The sequence below is a fragment of the Giraffa tippelskirchi genome, chromosome 7, assembly GCF_054371585.1.
Source record: "Giraffa tippelskirchi isolate mGirTip1 chromosome 7, T2T-mGirTip1v1.2.pri, whole genome shotgun sequence".
Taxonomy (NCBI): Eukaryota; Metazoa; Chordata; class Mammalia; order Artiodactyla; family Giraffidae; genus Giraffa; species Giraffa tippelskirchi.
The window spans coordinates 122,692,002-122,710,541 of record NC_137281.1 but is presented as its reverse complement, the minus strand read 5'-3'; the positions used below and the strand labels follow the sequence as shown (position 1 = coordinate 122,710,541).

The 18,540-nt window shown below is 40.5% G+C and overlaps 1 protein-coding gene across 7 annotated transcripts in view; it reads right to left on the bottom strand.

The window, feature by feature from the left end:
• SHC4 (SHC adaptor protein 4) overlaps positions 1-18,540 on the bottom strand; it is a 160,816-nt gene that overhangs the window by 17,750 nt on the left and 124,526 nt on the right. For all 7 annotated transcript variants that reach the window (XM_081508519.1, XM_081508522.1, XM_081508521.1 and 4 more), the window contains exons 8-10: positions 10,774-10,897; positions 9,082-9,253; positions 6,741-6,801 (exon numbers count right to left, since the gene is read on the bottom strand). In XM_081508519.1, the coding sequence (XP_081364645.1) occupies positions 6,741-6,801; positions 9,082-9,253; positions 10,774-10,897 (357 nt within the window). The remainder of the gene's footprint in view (positions 1-6,740; positions 6,802-9,081; positions 9,254-10,773; positions 10,898-18,540) is intronic.

Below are 18,540 nucleotides of genomic sequence, written 5' to 3'. Positions count from 1 at the left end.
TCAAAAGACTCATTACTTAATTTTAAATTATTAACCGTGAGAAGTCTTTCTTCCCTCTTTGCCAAAGTTTTGTTTCACCAAGCTCAGTCAGCCCTGCACCAGCTGCTGCTGTTCATTCTGTCATCTAATGGAAAGAACTTGCCCCTCAGGTTACCTCCTCCTTTCCCTTACTGTGCTTTCTTCCCTCCATCCTATTTAATACTTGTGGCCAAAATGATCTTTTTACAACTGAAAATCTGATCCTATTTCTCAGAGGTTTAAAAACACATTCACTGCTTCCCACTGCTCTTGGGATACAACTCAGACTCTTCAACAAGCCAGACCCTGCTCCAGGGTGCCCAACTTCCCTAGCACCCTAGTCCTCCTATTTCTGCCCCTGCTCACACTGGCCTTCCTGCAAAATAATCCCCACCATAAGGCCATCTTCTCTGATATACCCTTCCCTCTCCTTCTCCACCACCCTCGTCCTTAGGTGAGGTCAGTTTAAACATGTCTTTCTCAAGAGAGCGTTCCCTGACCTTCTCAGACTAGACTATGTCTCTCTGCTTTCCTCGGAAGCCCATATCACAAGAGTAATTAACTCTATCCTGTTGTTATATTTCTTAAACTCTGTACTGCCTCTAGACCGCATGTTCCATGAAGACAGAGATCCTGTCTGTCTTCTTCATAGCTGCAGCCCTTGCTTCTAGCACATGCCTGGCACACACTAGGACATCAACAGATAGTTACTGAATGAATGGATAATTGAACCATATTTCACTACCTGATGGCATGAAGTAATTTGTACCACTGTACTGGTCCTGTCCTGAGAACGCCAGGATAGAATGTTCTTGCTTTTCTGTTTAAACAAGTACATTTATAGCTCTGGTCATATGTATACAACATTCCTGTGAGGCTGCACCCAGAGGAGTGGCATTAAGACTCCACTGTCTCCCTTAAACAACATCAATCCTTCCAGCCGATTAAACCCCTTCAGGGGACCAACTTTACACTGGATTTCGCATCGTAGTGAACAGTGCTATGATTCTTATACACAAGTATGGAAACCTAAGAACACAACAAACAGGGGAAGTCCAGTCAAGACTACAGCCCTACTACCTGATCCTCCTTTGTTGCTGTCTGTCCGGTCCTTACCCATCACCCTGTCCCATGTCTCATCCATGCACGGGATATTCTGAGGGAGGAGTGGGATTTAACAGAGGAAGGGGCAATAGGGCACCTTGTTTCTCTGTTGCCTTTGGCAACATATGACTGTTTCTATTTGCTTAGTTAAGTGGATTTATGAATTGGGCGATCCAGTTTAAACTAAACTCACTTTCACAAACTAAAATACTTTCACAAGTACACTTTCACAAATACTTTCACAAGTAGCTAAAAGATTACTGCAAGGAAATCAAGGATTGAAGGTCATTCTTTTACTGAATATAAGCACCTCCTTAGCCACATTGTAAGTTTATGAACAAGAATAATCTACTTAGGTCAGAATTTTGGCTTCTAACAGTTAAAATTATCAAGACTAAAATGTGGATTTATGTCTATTTCATCAGTAATGCTCTACATGTATACTGGGCCTTGAGATATTATATAAAGATGGTATTCAGCCACTGCAATTAGCAAGATTTTTTTAAAAAATGTCTATTGCTAACTCTAACTGAAATTTTCTGTTGTTGTGTATTTTATAATACATGCATAATATGTTAGTATAGAGAACTTATGCATGATTGAATTAATATCTACTTAGGAGTGCCTGCTCATAGAAATTTACTGAAAGTAGAATGTGATCAAAAGTGTAAAAGGTCTGCTTCTAAACTGACATGGACCTGGGTTCAGATCATCCCAGTGGCCCCTCTTACTATTTGTGCGACCCAGGGAAAGTTTCTTAACCTCTCTAAGCATCAGTTTTCATATCTGTAAAATAGGGATGCTGGATTTAAAATACGTTATGAAGATTAAACTAAAGAATGTGGGTGAGCCCCTCACTGAGCACGGTCCCCACCTTGCAGCAGGCGTTCCTCTCACTGCTCGGCTGTGTGTTTATTCACTGATGCTGGGCCTCTGCACAAGATGTTTGTATCTGGCCATAACACCTTTTCCACCCCCTTCTTGACCTAACTCCTATGTGTCCTCTAAGATTCTGTTCTGAACCCCATTCTCCCAGGAAGCCTTCCACAGCCCTCCCTCCCTGTCCCCACCCCAAGCTGGGTAAGGTGCCACTCCATAATAAACTGTAGGTCTCTGTTTACTTCTCTGTCTTCCCCTTTAGACTGCAAATTCCTTGAGTCCCGAGGAGAGACTAGAGCCCATTTATCCATGTATCTTCTTCATTATCAATGTCTGGTACTAAGCAGGTCAAAAGAAAAATGTCTGTCAGCTGAATGAACAGACAACTGAATGTCTACCCAGTTTCTCCTTCTTGGCAAATGTGACCCAACCACATCCTGAAGACCTCAAGTTAACCTTTAACATAGGGCGCTGACTCATCTGCCCCTCAGAGAGCACTGCTATGAGCTGCACACATTAAGTTTACCATCCCACAGGCTTACACAAAAGCACCAATGTCTATATAGTCTCTCTTAAAAACCACCATTCCTTTTTTTCAAATGCACCATTATATCTAAGTCAGCAAAGTGGTCTTAAATTAAAAAAAACTCACCTCATGCCCAAATTTAAAATCTTCCTAGGGTAAAGTGTGTGGTTGATGAGAGCTTAACTACACATGCCAGGCATTATGCATTCCAAAAGTTCTTTGTGCCAAGTATTACTCTGAGAAACTATCCAATCTGCCAAAGAGAAGATTTGTGGCAGAAAATAAATACATACATAGTGTGTATTCTGGAGGTACCAAAGTTTTAAAGTGAAAGCCCTTAGGGTTTGTGGGAATTTAACATCTTTTTGATTAAAAATATCAATATTTTCATTTTAACTTGAAGGCTAGGGAAACAGTATGCTATTTTGTTAATTATTTTTTTCCACAAGGGAATTTATTATTAAGGACAGGGATGTTTTATACATCTGGAAATAATATAATTAACTCCTTCAATAACAAGAAGCCTATTGCAGTACTTATTATACACCAGAATTCAAATTTTAAGTCAATATTTTAACAAATAAATATATTTGAATTAAAAAGCCAAAATTTATTTAAAATATTTGAATAGGTGTCTCTCAAATGCTTATGTATTAATCTCTGGGAAAAGCCATAAAAACTGTCTATTTGCTATTTTGGCAACTCCTCTTAATTTAGAGACTGGTCATGAATTTCAGATCACTTTTAAACACATGCCCAAGTCATCACAGGCAGGCCCCAAGATAGGAACCCCTGATTGCTGGGTGTCTGTGGATGAAAAGACTATCTAGTTAGGAAAGTCTTTACTGCCACAATAGGAGGGGCTTATACTTGTCATGGTCCCCGCAGCAGGGGTTGAGTCCCTCGATCCCTCCATGGGCTCAGTGGCTAAGGTCTGAGGAAATGGTGTCAGAGTACTCTGGTTCCCACTGGGAGTTAGAACCTGCTTTTCTAAGAAAACAATGCGGTAGCTCAGTGCTTTTCAGGTGAAGAGGATATCCAGCTGGAGGGTTTTTTTCAAACGATGAACACCATCTGTCACCTCCCCAAGATTCTGAAAGGTTCCCAACTATGAACTGTTACCTTAGGGCCACTAAAAAGGAAGACAGTGTACTGAAGCTGGGATCAGTCGTAGACTACTCCACAGAGTATAACTGAAGAACAGATGCTTACAACAGAATTTCCTATTGCTGTATTGGTCATTAAAAATATATACTCAAGCTTTAGCATAGGAAACCAAAATAGCAGAACATGGTCACTTGTCCAGGAGACAGCCATAATAGCTAATTTTACTTCTATGGAAAAATAGGTTCCAGGCTTCAAATAAGTGTTTATTACAAAAGTCTGTTCTTGAGTTTCGATCTGGTAATAGATTAGGGCATGTATAAAGCATGAAAGAATAAGGGGTTACATTATTTGTTGGTTTAAAGGAGACATAAAACCAAGATAAACAGAAACAACAAATTAGATTACATGACAAGGATATACTTACAAAAAGAAAAATCTTGAGTAAAGTTGAAATAGCATTGCTCTAGGGGGAACGATACTTAAAAAATGTAAAATAAATATCAAGGTGAAAGCTTTTGAGGGAAACAAAAGAAAGAAAACCCTGCCCCTTTTTTTCTGATGGTAGTGTTGTGATTTAGCACATTCAACATCATTCTAGAAAGGTTGAGGATTTTCACTCAGTGAGTTCCCCTAGAAGCCAGGTGGCTGAGGTCAGAAGGGCGTGCCATGACAACTACACAATGGAGAGAAGGGAGATGAGCTGGGAAGAGACATACTGCGGCAGGTAGGAACATTCTGGAGTTCCACAGGACCCTGTCTTGGCTCCCCCTGTACTCTCTCCCTGCAGTGATCACGGAAGTGGTCCTGGCACACTTAAGAATTTCAGTATTCATTTATACTTTCCCTTCCCTCCTGCTCCCTCTCCCGTTCCCTCTCTGTGCCCCCACTCACCCCTCAGGTCTTGTTTGGTTGTCACTTCCACAGGGAGACCCTCTCTAGTCCTCCAGATTAAGGTAAGTTTCTCTGTTATTTGTTCCCGCAGTATCCTGGGCTTTGAAATGCTCATCATATTTGCAAGCACTGGTTTAAGGTATGCCCTCTGGCTACACTGCAAACTTTATGAAAGCCAATTGTGTCTCCACCCCTAGCACTAGCTCAATGCCTGACCCACAGAGGTCCTGATGATCATTGAGTGCATTGTTGGATAAATGAAGAACATAGAATGAGATAAAATAGGACACGGAGCTATTTCAAAGTGAGCTTCAGCACAGGTAGAAAATGGATACAACAGTACAAAGCACATGTGGTATGCTTCTGACTATTAAATCCTAGGTTAGGAATTTCCAGAGTAAAGGAAAAAAGGAAAGAACAAAGGAATTGCAGCTCCTAGAGAACACAGGTTTAAAAATACATTTACACTTGATACTAATTTAATTTGCTTTTAGTCTTATTATTAAGAATGCATTCAGAATTTTAAGTAAGCTTAAAGAATGGCATGGAATTTTAATTTCCATCAGAAAGAACCATATTTTAAAAAATTTAAAATACTATCTCAATTCATAACTCCTTTTGCAGGGTAGAGGAAAGTGGTGATCATAGCGGTACCCAAATCCTCATGTATCCCTACTGCATAAGAAATAATAAAATTAATGGATTACATTGAAAAAATTCTATAAGAAATATGAAAATACCCATGAAAGTAAAAGACTACCTTCTAGTTGGCAAGTGCTGCTAATTTGAGTCCCTAAGCATAGTTATCCAGCTCTGTCCTCCACTGCATTATTTATAATGTCCAGTTATCTTCTACTCTAAAGCTGCAAAACTTTCCTTCCCAAAGAAATACTTTCAACAATTTATAAGAATAAAATGCATCTGTGTCTCTTATTCTGTCTCGCATATAGGGTTATCGTTACCATCTTTCAAATTCCATATATATGCATTAGTATACTGTATTGGTGTTTTTCTTTCTGGCTTACTTCACTCTGTACAATGGGCTCCAGTTTCATCCATCTCAGTAGAACCGATTCAAATGTATTTTTTTTAATGGCTGAGTAATATTCCATTGTGTATATGTACCACAGCTTCCTTATCCATTCGTCTGCTGATGGACATCTAGGTTGCTTCCATGTCCTGGCTATTGTAAACAGTGCTGCGATGAACATTGGGGTACACGCGTCTCTTTCAATTCTGGTTTCCTCGGTGTGTATGCCCAGCAGTGGGATTGCTGGGTCATAAGAGACACAGATGCATAGAACAATCTTATGGACTCTGAGGGAGAAGGTGAGGGTGGGACGTTCTGGGAGAATAGCATTGAAACATGTATATTATCATATGTGAAACAGAACACCATTCCATGTTCAATGCATGAGACAAATGCTCAGGGCCGGGGCAATGGGATGACCCAGAGGGATGGGATGGGGAGGGAGGTGGGGGGTGTGGTCAGGATGGGGAACACATGTAAACCCATGGCTGATTCATGTCAATGTATGGCAAAAACTATTACAATATTGTAAAGTAATTAGCCCCCAACTAAAATAAATAAATTTATTAAAAAAAAAAAAAGAATAAAATGACTAGCAGTAGAATGTTTTAATGAAAATACATTTCCAACGTGATCGTCTATGCCCTACAATCGCGTTGTGGAAGAGTTGTGCCCAACGCCAATTATCATGCGTAGTAGTAAGACATTTAATGCCCTGGCGGATATGGAGTGTATGAACTTCTAATTGGTACTCTCACATTTGAGATCTCTTTTTGTTCCCTTTGCCAAGCAGAAATAAAGCTTTTCTCTTAATCCTAATGGATTTGACAAGCATCAATTTTCATATTAGCTTACTGTCTGATATTCTTTGAAGTGGAATTCCCTTGAGTTGTGAGTAGAGAAATCATCTTTCCGGTGAGAGAACTTTCATGATATTCAAAGCAGTGAAAGGCTCCATAAAGCAGAACTGTAGTGAGGAAGAGCACACAGGAGCAAGCGAAACCACAGCTTTCTCACTGACACACATGGCATCCTGGGCTTTTCAGAGTGCGGAAGGCTTCTCAGAGTGTTTGGTCATATACACCTGACTTTTCCATGAATTATTTAAGAGCATGGGCCACACACGATCACATAACGTAAAAGGAATAAGAAGTGAGGTAGACAGGGAAGTGCAATTGTACCTACCTATGGCCCCGCTCTGTTCCAGACAGTTCTCATACATGCTGCTGCACTTGGAGTTTCCAGGCTGTGTGAACAACAAATTGTGAAACATTTACAAACATAGTATAAGTTCATAAACTTGCAAAAGACAAATAAAGCTCCCAGTAGAATTTAGTAGAAAACACCACTTTATGACACAGGAAGTGAGATAAAGTGAGAAAAAGAAACTGATATTTTGAATGGGGAGTATAGCCTCTTTTCCCAGTGAATTGTTTTGGAGCTGCAGAGGTGGGTCTGGTTAGGGTGTGGAGGGCCATAATCCTAAGGTCTATACCCTGAGGGTTATTGCTTCTGCTTGGGAGGTCACATTCCAGGACTCAATCCAAGCTCAGCCAGAAAGTGTGATTTCCAGGACACTTGTACAAACACTGGCCATTTAGCAAACTTCTATCTAACTGAGTTGGCAGACTGGAGCGCTCCTCTACTGAGGTGTGTGCCAGACTCCCTTTTCAGCCTCGAAAAATCTCGTGCTATTAAAGACTTCGATTATCCATATACATCTCTCTCTTCAGTAACAGTATGGGATCCACTGACACCTTTGAGAAGGGCAATATCTATGCTTTAGAAAGATTAATCCCACACAGGAGGGTTTGAGGGAATGAAACCGGAGACAGAGAAGGGGCCTTCAGGGTCACCTGAGCAAATTTGGACCAGAACTTAGAAAGATGCAATAGGAATGATATAGGCTGAGTAGATTCAAGATATTTTCATGGTAGGATCCTAGGTCTTGAAGACTGAGTTGATATATGGCCTAAAATGTGAGAAAACAAAAAACTGTAGATTAGTGAATGCTGCTGCTGCTGCTAAGTCGCTTCAGTCGTGTCCGACTCTGTGCGACCCCATAGACGGTAGCCCACCAGGCGCCCCCATCCCTGGGATTCTCCAGGCAAGAACACTGGAGTGGGTTGCCATTTCCTTCTCCAATGCATGAAAGTGAAAAGTGAAAGTGAAGTTGCTCAGTCGTGTCCGACTCTTAGCGACCCCATGGACTGCAGCCTACCAGGCTCCTCCGTCCATGGGATTTTCCAGGCAAGAGTACTGGAGAGGGTTGCCATTGCCTTCTCCAGTGAAAGAATAGGAATGCCATTAATAAACTTGAGCACATCAGGAGAGGAATCTGGCTTGGAGTCAAGGTAAAATGCTGAGTTTAATTACAGCCGGAAAGGCAGGTATGGCTGAAGACAAAGAAGCTGGTGGAGTGTGTACACAGGTGGCATGTCAGAGGAAAAACCGGGGCCAAGGGCAGAGCATTGGAAAGGGAGTCCATGGCAGTAAAGCAGATGCTTGGTTTCACAGGGGTGGGCATGCAAGAAAACAAGATCAAAAAAAGGTAAGATGCAACTTCCTTTGAAATGCATCAAAAATAAGAAGGATTGATGGATGATAGCTACATAGGATGACAGGGCAAACAGAGTAAAATTATAATTATAGAATCTAGGTGGTGAGTATTCATGTACAATTCTTTCAAATTTTTTCTATGTTTGAATATATTCATAATAAAATTTTAGAAAACAAGAAAAAGAAAGAAAAACAGCAACTAAAGATGCAGAATGAATGACACATGGAAATGTTTTAGAAACTAACAGAAGAGGTCTAAAACAAGAACAGAAAGCCAACAGGTATCACACGCTATAGACAGATTCAAAATAGATTTAGCAAATAAGCTTGCAACCAAACAACCACTGGTGAGCACTGTAAAAGAAATTTCTATCAAGCTGTCAAGCAGAGTTCAGATTTTGGAAGTGTAGTATGGATGTGAATGCAGAAATACACTGTTTTCTACAAGTTTGTGGATGAAAGGAAAATGACAGGGAGGTAGGACATTATTAGATGGGTTGGGGGAGTCCAAGTTTATCTGCAGACAGAAGAGAAAGAACTGGTATACAGAGAAAAAAATTAAGATGGAAATACAGGTTGAGGGACAGAACTAGGGCACAGTGTTGGTGGGAGGGAATAGGGTCAGGAGCTCAGGGGAAGGATTAGCTGTGGAGACAGTAGCTAAGGTTCTCTAACCAAGGAGGACATAGAAACACTTGGGAGACAGGGAAGGATGAAGTTGAGGATTACACGCTGGACAGTCCTAGTCTTTCCAGAGAAGTAAGATGTGAGGTCACCTGCTGAGGATGAGGTTGGCGGATTAGGAGTAAAAGTTACTTAGCACAAGCTCCGACAATGATTCACTCTCTGGCTCTGTATTGAGGAAGACGGTATCTTCGGTAAACTAGCATTTGGAAATCCTCAAATTAAGCTCAGTGATAGGACAGAACTGCATTGTTAGCTACAATAGCAATAAACTATTACTTACCAAATAGCACAGCTTTTCACACCGTATGGGGCAGTAAGCCATCTGTTCTGTGGCTTGAACTTTGATCCGCACATCTGAAACACCACCTGCAGGCGGCTGCTTCCCCGGGATTTCATTATAATACTCATGATCTTCTCTCTCCTCAGCATGGCCATCAACAGGCACCTCCTCGCTGTAAGGGAAAAAAGGATCCCCAAGAGGCTGGGTGGGAATTCATATGCTGTAGGCGATGCAGAGAGATCAGAACCATGCAAATCACCCTGAAAAACTTTTCGTGCTTTAACTGTGCTTAAGTGATGTCAAACGTCTGGATAGAAGCAACCAGATGGCTGAATTGTTTAGCTTTCTGTAGACAATCAAAGCGGGGTAAGCCAACAAAAAGTGCCACGGGTGATGCTTCCACGTCTCCTCTTAGTGATAAAATATGTACATATACATATATACACGAACTTCCTGAATGCAAGTCGTTTTTGTCAATCGAATAAAAATAACAAAGTTTTCCTTGAATTCTTCACCCCACTTTCACTGTAGCATTTTGGAAATGCTTTTGCTCAAAGAAAATTTAGATACTGAGCAGAGGGCCTGGCTCAGTTTACTATAAACCAAGATGAAAAAAAAAAAAATACAAGAGCTATGGCCAGCTATCTTGTCTGCATAAATCTGGAGTATATGTGATTCATAAAGAAATATTAGAACCACATGTGGCAAGCGGGTCATTTCATGTAAACATGCATTGTTTTTAAGAAATAGGGTAAAAAAAAAACAAAACAAAACAGGATTTTCTTCCAAACTGGAATTAGTCAAAAGTTTCTTATGAGAAAAAATAAATCAAGTCCATTTGGACTGAGTTGACTCCACTGACAACCCACACAGCTTTGTTGGGTTCATTACATGTCAATGAAAAGACAGCACTAAAATGCAAGAGCCACTCTAGAAAAAATTCAACATCAAGGCCTGCTGGTAGCCCCTCTTCTTTGCTGTGCTAAACCACCTCTGAGAGGAGATCTCCAAGTTTGGTGTTTGTTGATGCACAAAATGATAAATTGGGGAGGGGGGGTCCAGAAATGCATTTACAAGTGTCCAAGAATTTTATTTCTCGGGTACGCATTCTGCAAGCCAGGGGCCTCACTGCATTCCACACGTGGTGGAGTCTGACAGGCCTGAAAGGGTTCAGCTTTCATGTGGACTTTCTGTGCTGCAGACAGGACAACCCGAGCCCTGGGTCACGTCGTGCTCTACCCCTGCCTTGGTCTGGCTGGAACTGAGCTATCTGTACTACACACTAGCAAACAGGAGTTCCTGCTACACACATTTGACTCTTAGGATTTTGCTCTTTCTTAATTCTTTTAACTGATATGCAAGGGATCTGGGGTTGAAACAAACCTGAGAAATTTCTTCTTGCTCATTTTATGACACTACCTAATTAATTCAGAGCTCTGTGTAACATCAGAGAAACAGGGTCAACCCTTTCTCACTTTTAGTGTTTTCCCTAATTACATTACAAAGCAAGAGGAAATATCTAGACAAATAAGAAAGGCAGAAGAGTAAAAACGTCACTATTAGTTTGTACAGAAACTGTATCTATTGGTAAATAAAAAATTACTAATTTCATTAGTCCATTTTAAATGCCATATTAATTTTAAAACAAAACAAAGTATGGTAAGTCAAATAATTATAGAATTCCTGGCTGACCTTTCACAAGAAGTATTCAAAGAAGGGTTTTTCAAATACTGTTTAAACCGCAGTTCAAAAGCCTGTCCTATGGTACTTATGACGTCTTGGGCCATTCCGTTGTGGCATTCCAGTATGTGGCAGGCTGCAAGAGGACATATCAAAAAATTACAATAAATTTTCAGTAAGAGAAGATTTTATAAAGTTTAAATACTTCCAGAACATGAACTGGTAAATAAAAGGAAGTAGGTTTCCAAGTTTTCTGCAGCTCTGAAATCACATACTTCATATTTTATATGTGTCAAAGAGAAGAAACATTCACATTTTATGATGAAATACTTCAAAACACTTATAAATTCCAGTCTTAAGGCAGGTATTTGGGGCTCAGACTTTAATAAAGGCAGACTGATCTTGACTAATACTGTGATTCATGTTCCATGTTAGCTCTAGAATTCAATACAGAAGATGCTTTTAGGGCAACAACCTGACAAGAAGATGATGTCTGCTGCCTTGTCTTTGCATGGTACTCTACGGATGATTGAAAACAAAATAACTTTCTAAATGCCCCCCTCACAAACGGGGGACGAGCTACTGGTGAAGACAGGGGCTTTAGACTACCCTTTCTTCTAGCCATCCCGTGGCCCTGTCATTGCTACTAGAAATCAGTGATGGTGTGGTAATCCCTGTCTGTGAAATCCTACTAAAGAACCATCTCCAATAAGCACCAAATCAAGATTTCATGAAGACTGATACTATCAGAGGATATTAAAATTTTTATAGATACTTTCTCTAAAAAGCTGTTACTAGAAAGGGCTAGCTATCACTAGAAAATTAAAGAAATAAATTGTGGAGGGGGCAGCTGACACAACATCACAAGCGAATCTGCTACTGCTAAGCAAAAACCAGAGCTTGTGTTCAGGGGACCATAAATGAATCTCCCCATCACATGGAATGTCGACTGCCTTGATGAGAGTATGGTGTTGTGCTCAGGGCCTTAATATATGACTGAACTGAATCTGAAGTTTCATGAGGATGGCTTAAAATCATAAGGATAACCTAAGATACAGTACTAAGTTTCATGAGAAGATTTTCAAAATTACATTGGTCTGTATAGCCTGAAGAATTGAGGAATGAGGGAAAGGCTTGATAATTGTTCAATATATACAAGAACGTTGTAAAAACTGTCAGCTACTTTCTGAGAACAGGAAAGGCTTAAGTGGGTGCCTATGGAATTAGATTAAATAAAAAGCAAACTGTGAAATGGTGGGACTGTGGGAACAATACTGAAACATTTTACTAAAAGGGATACGTACCTGAGGAAAGAGGATACCTATTGTGATGAAGGCATGTTTTTAGGCTCTGAGTAGTCTTGAGAAGGATTTTATATTTATTTAAAGTAAAATAAAATTCAATCAAGCCCTGGTGCCTAAGATGGTAAAGAATCAGCCTGCAATGCAGGAGACCCAGGTTCAATCCCTGGGTCAGGAAGATCCCCTGGATCCCCAGTATTCTTGCCTGGAGAATCCCATGGACAGAGGAGCCTAGCGGGCTACAGTCCATGGGGTTGCAAAGAGTCAGACACAACTGAGCAACTAACACTTTCACAAAATCATTCACGCCTAATTGGATTTGCAGAGCCTATTAACAGCAGTAGGTTATGGTAGAACCTACAATGGTTTCCTAGCTTTATGTTGATAACCATCTCAAGGAATATCAGACAATTCTCATTTCAGAATTAGCTGGACATTTACTTAAGGAATTTATGTCTCTGAACTTTTGGAAGGGATGTTTGTGTGTGTGTAGGCAGGGGATGGTATCACTAAATCAAACAATGCTAAGATATCAAATCTCCAAAAGGGTTATTGATCATTTCTTGTAAGGTTGCCCCTTTTAAGAAGCAACCTGGATCTTAAAATAGACTTAGAAGCTAATTACAGTTTTGAAAACCCAATTAACAATGTCTATAAATTAACAGCCTTCTTACCAAAGGAAAATGTTTGGTCTATTTTCAGACTGCCATTGTGTATTGCCCCCTTCTTTTCTCTACACTAGCTTCACACAGTGACTAATACACTGAAGGTGTTTTAAAAGTATGTGTTGAATGAATTAATGTTGATTTCTCTGAATCACACCCATAACTCTGCTGTGAGAAATCCTCTTCAGTTCTACTGAAGTGAGACTGGCAGTGAGCCCCTATCACAGGGAAGGTTTCATGGCCACTGAGTGGTACAAATGACCGCTTGGGTCATTTGTGGAAATGGTTTCCTCTTTCCTGGCTAGGCTTCACATCCTTAAACCTATAAAGTGCCCTTGGACATGTGTCCTTTGGTTGAGCCCAAAATAGTTGTGTTATACTATGGTAAAAAAAGGTAACTCACTTGAATTATTTTTTTCATCTCATAAATTCCTGGTCCAATTAAAAATGAAGTCAAGGCCAGAAATCAAACCAATATTGTAAAGCAATCATCAACAATTAAAAACAAATATTTTTAAAAATCAAAATGGAAACAATTTATGTAATTTTACTTTCTCTTAGAATAAACAAAATGTCTTAAGATAAAGATGGAAAAGATAGTGGGAGATGTGGGAGATTCAACCATAAATAAATAGATAAATAAGAAAAACCAAAGTTTATCTCCCATGAAAGGGATGAGAAAACAACAATGGCTGAAAGAACTCTGTGATAAGATGCAGATCCCAGTTCAACGGCCAATTATACCACAGTCTATGTGAATAAGGTATGCTACACCCAGGCCCTCACCCGCCACGACAGGGCATTGCACGATCTCTGAACTCCCTTCCTGCTTTACAGAAATCCTATCCTCCCTCGATTATAGTACTTTAAACTCTCCGAGGAACAGGGCAAGGCACATGAGCATACAGGAATGAATGAATGACCCAAACCCACCAACCATCCTCTACCCCTTCCCATGTACTACCAAAACGTTTTATTTCTCTCAACTTTTCTGATTCTGATACTTGAGGCTTCGGTCCTTTTCCTGGGCTGATGCTTACCAACACGATTTTTTACTTTCCTTTGGATAACCGTGTTACTGTCATATTACTTTTTAAAGATTAAACAGAAAAAGAAGAAAAAACAGTGGTGCCTATCTCCAGGAAAGGAACAGCTGGACACGATGCCTGATCCTGTGCACGTTTCCTGTGCAGCCTCATCACCTTCGGGAGCACACACATTTTGATGGTGCTTTTGTTGCCACTCACATGCTGCTCTGCAAAAATGCTCTTTGTTCTTTTTTAGGTTGGTCATGACCCAGACAGGAATGGGTTTTGAATCACATACAAATATGCCCAATTCCCATTGCTAGACCCATCTCCAAAAACTCAGATAAGCACCAGCTTGGTCAAGAATTTCTCAATCTTTAGCTAATGAGAAGGAAGAAAAATAACCATATAGAAAGTCCCAATTCTCCCAAAAACAATTTGACTTTCCAGTGATGTGGGGGGCCTGAGCTTTGACCTCCATGTCTGAATCAGACACAGACTTGGGTTCTTTTCATTGTGAAAATGAAAAGAATGTTCTGTCTGTAAACAGACAGACCTACAATTCTATTCTTGAGTATCAGGTACTCTATTAAGTAGGATGTAAAAGAATCTTAGATTCATATTCTTCTTTTTCATTTGTTTTCCTAACTGGATAGTCACGGACAAGAGGCTGAGAACAATTCTTAGAGAATAACAGACGCTTCTTTAATGCTTTATGCTTAAATAGACCAGTTTTGCTTTTGTTGTTCATTTGTTTTTGGTTTCGGTTTGTATGGGAAAACTAGAAATTCCAAAGTGCAGCTTCTCAGATTATCCACCAGATGGTGCTATAAGACTGAAGCAGAGTCTAATAGCCCTTAGGAAGAAATCAGTCTGAAGCAACTAGCCAGCTGTCAGACCACAGTTTATCAATGTTACCAGAACAGTAGCACATATATTTTACAGCCATAAACACAAATATACATAATTGGGTTAATTTAAATTGGTTTTACAGGGTTCTTTTTGTGTTTTTGTTTTGTTTTTTGCTTTCTTTATAGAGAATCAGGACCACGACATGGCTATACCCAGGTAGTCCACGTAAACTGGGACCTCTTCACAGACTAGATTCAGACAAAATACTCAAGCTGTCCTGCACTGCACACATTTGGAGTAAGAAGTGAAGCAATTCTTCATTTACAGCAATTACAGGCGTAGGCTATATTGGTCACTAGGTAAACTCAAAACACTCTTACTGGAGCTCACCTTCTCTACAGAAGAGGCCTTTTATAAAATAAGAAGTTCACTAAAGAGTCCTAGTCAAGATGGAAAAAGTGGTAGCTTCCCTGAGTTGAAGGCACAAATTCTAAAAGTGAATCAAGCAGAGGGGAGACTGTGGGAACATTCAGGATAATTAGCATGAAGCCTGGGCTCCTCTGCCTGTCAGCCAGGCTCTCCTCATCCCTGAGGTCTGACTCCTGCCATGACCCGATCACTGACACTGTGGTTCCCACAGTGACCAGCAGCCTGTCAACGGCTGGACTGAATGGCATTTTCCATCTCCATTCCCCTTAACTCCTTTTCAGTCTGAGACATTCCCGGGTATCTTCTCCTAGAGAGATTTGTTCTTCCTCCATCTCAGGGGATACTGATCTCTCAGTTTTCTCCCATTCCCTGAGACCTCAGCCCTCTCTTTCTGACTTCTACTTTCAGTCATCTTGCTCACGTTGAGGGCTAAGAAGCTGCAGCTTCTCCAAACCTGAAACCTCTCCCCAGCCCCCACAAACCTCCAGGTTTCTCCTCTCAGTTGAACATTTCCCCCTGGATGAGCCAAACTCACTAGGTAATTTTATAATATTGTCTTTCTGATTTCACTATTTCTTTTTATTTATTCAAGGATTTAGAACATTTTTTTTTTTTACAAATGCAATAAACATTCATTATAGGGAGTTTTAGAAAATAGACGCCAAGGAAAAGAAATTACATAATCTCACTAACCAGGAATATCTGCATACTATTAACATTGTGACGTGTCTTTACAATGTTTTTTTTTTTCAAAAAATTACCTGGGATCATACCAAACACATTGTTTCATAATCTTCTTTTTGTACTTAATAACATTAATTGCTGCATGGTAGAACAGCCTATGGATTCATTTAAATAATTTGCTATTTATAAATAACTGAATTTTCCTTTTCTTATGTGACATGCTCATGCATGCTCAGTCGTATCAGACTGTTTGCGCCCCTGTGGACTGCAGCCCGCCAGACTCCTCTGTCCGTGGGATTCTCCCGGCAAGAATACTGGAGTGGGTTACTATGCCCTCTTCCAGGGGATCTTCTGGACCCAGAGATTGAACCCACATCTCCTGCATTGCAGGCAGATTCTTTACTGCTGAGCCACCAGTGATCTTTATTGCTTAATCTTTGTACATATCTCATTTCCTTACAAGTGAAATTGCTGATTCAAAACTGTTTACACAGGCTTCACTGATGGCTCAGCAGTCAGAATCTGCCTGCCAACGCAGGAGACACCGGTTTGATCCCTGATCCGGAAAGATCCTACATGCTGTGGAGCAACTAAGCCTGTGCACCACAACTATAGCACCTGTACTCTAGAGCCAAGGAGCCACAACTACCGAGTGCAGATACTGAAGTCCGAGCCCATGCGCTGCAAGAAGATACGCCTCCACAAGGAGCAGCCTGCACATCCCAGCTAAGAGTAGCCCCAGCTCGAGGCAGCTAGAGAAAAGCCTGCATACAGCAACAAAGACCTAGCACAGCCAGAAATAAATAAAGTTATTTTTAAAAAGTGTTCATACTGTTTCAAGTTTTGATGCAAATTTTCAGTATGCTTTCTGAAACATTTGGATCTGCACTCCTACCGGAAGTGTTCAGGAGATACTACAACTCCAAATCACATTTTACCTTTTTATAAAAGACAAATATGATACCTATTTATAATTTGTGTTTCTTTTATTGCTAGTAAGTTGTTTTTCTTTTACGTTTCTTGGTGCCTGGTAATCTTCTTTTGTGTGTGCTCCAGACTTGAAGTTGGTCCAGGTGCTTACTGGCTGAGTGAGTTTAGCAAAACTACCTTTTCAGCTCCAGAGCTTGCTTCTATAAAAAAGCAGTAGCATTAATATCTACTTCATAGGACTGTTGTGAGGATGAAAGGAGACCATGCAGACTAAGTATTCCTGACAATGCCTAGCATGTGGTGAGCACAAAATAAACGATAACTTTTTTTTTGTTCTTCTTTCTCTATTGGATTATTTTTCCTACTTGTAAAAATGCCTGTTTTTTGACTGGCAAACCACTTGAAATCACTCAAGACAATAATAATAATAATGGCTACCGTTTATTGCATACTTACAATGAGCCAGGCATTGAGATACGTGCATCGAATATAATATCTCATTAAGTCCTCGAGATCACCTGATTTCTATTTCTTTATCAATGCTCTTATCTAAATAGCTCCCAAGGACTATTACCTCACAATTTTGTCCAGACTGTCCCTTCTCCTGCCCATGTAGTTTAGAGCATCATCAGCCCTGCCCCGGACCAGTGAGATATCCTCCAAAGTGAAATCCACAATTCCAGACCACTTTCCTGCCCTCAGTATCACCTTTACAGATGCAAAGGCCAGAAAAGTTATCATTTTATAATTTTAGTAGAATGGCAGAAACCAGAATAATTCTTTATTAAGCTCAAAATCTTCGACAGCTCCCAGTAACCTTTTGGCTGGCATTCTAAGCCTTGACAGTCTGTTTCTTCCCTTTCAGCCATGGCTCCTCTCCTTCTACTCTTCACTTTCTTCACGACCCATGTTTACCCACCACCCAAACCCACAGCCCTAAGCTCTCATTCCACCTGCGCCTTTATTCACTTACTGCACAAAGCCTACCTGTGCCCTGGCAGGCTCCAGGCACTGTTCCCGTGCTCCCCTCTTCTCCTGCACATCGGACAGGCTCTGTTTCTCTCGCCCGTGATGATGAGCCCATGATGGCCAGTTATTATTTTTCTTCTAAACAATTACCTCAGCCTCTTGTGTATTAGTATGTAATTAATAATTATTCGTGGACTCAAGATCTGTGTCAGTACCTCTGTGCAGAAATTAAATTAGTCCAGAGGCAGAGGTGAGGGGAGAGGATTTAACACTTGAGGGGTGTGCAAACAGTGGGTATGCTGTGAACAGAATGGCTTCTCGCAGAGAAGGTACACAAGAGAAGGGGCCAGGGGACAAGAAAAGGAGCAGAACGTGATGAGGAGATACTAACCTTTTTGCCCAAGAAAATCACATTATGTTTCTAAGTCATCTAGCTACCAGACAGACCTGTTTCCCTAAGAAGACAGAAAGATGAAAAGACAGGAAAGGAAATGGTGCTTTCTCAGTATTATCTGTTACTCCTCTCAACAACATTAGCAAGCAGATGTTATTACTACCTAGGTGGGGTGGGATGAGGGGAGGGGAGGAAGGTTCAAGAGGGAGGTAATGTATGTATAATTAAGGCTGATGTGCTGTTGCATAGCACAAACCAACACAACATTGTAAAGCTATTTTCCCCCAATTAAAAATAATTTTTTTTAAGTATAAAAGAAAGAAGGAAACTGAAGTTTGGGATGTGAAACAACTCAGTTGTGAAACAACTGAGGACTACAGTGTGATGGGGGAAGAATTATGATTCCTGTCCAGCCTGTCTGACTCCAGCACCTTTCTTATTTCTTTACCTGGGCTGGGAACTAAAGACAGAAAACACTGAAACCTCTATATGAAGAGTTTCTGAGTCCATTCTCTTCTTACTCTGAA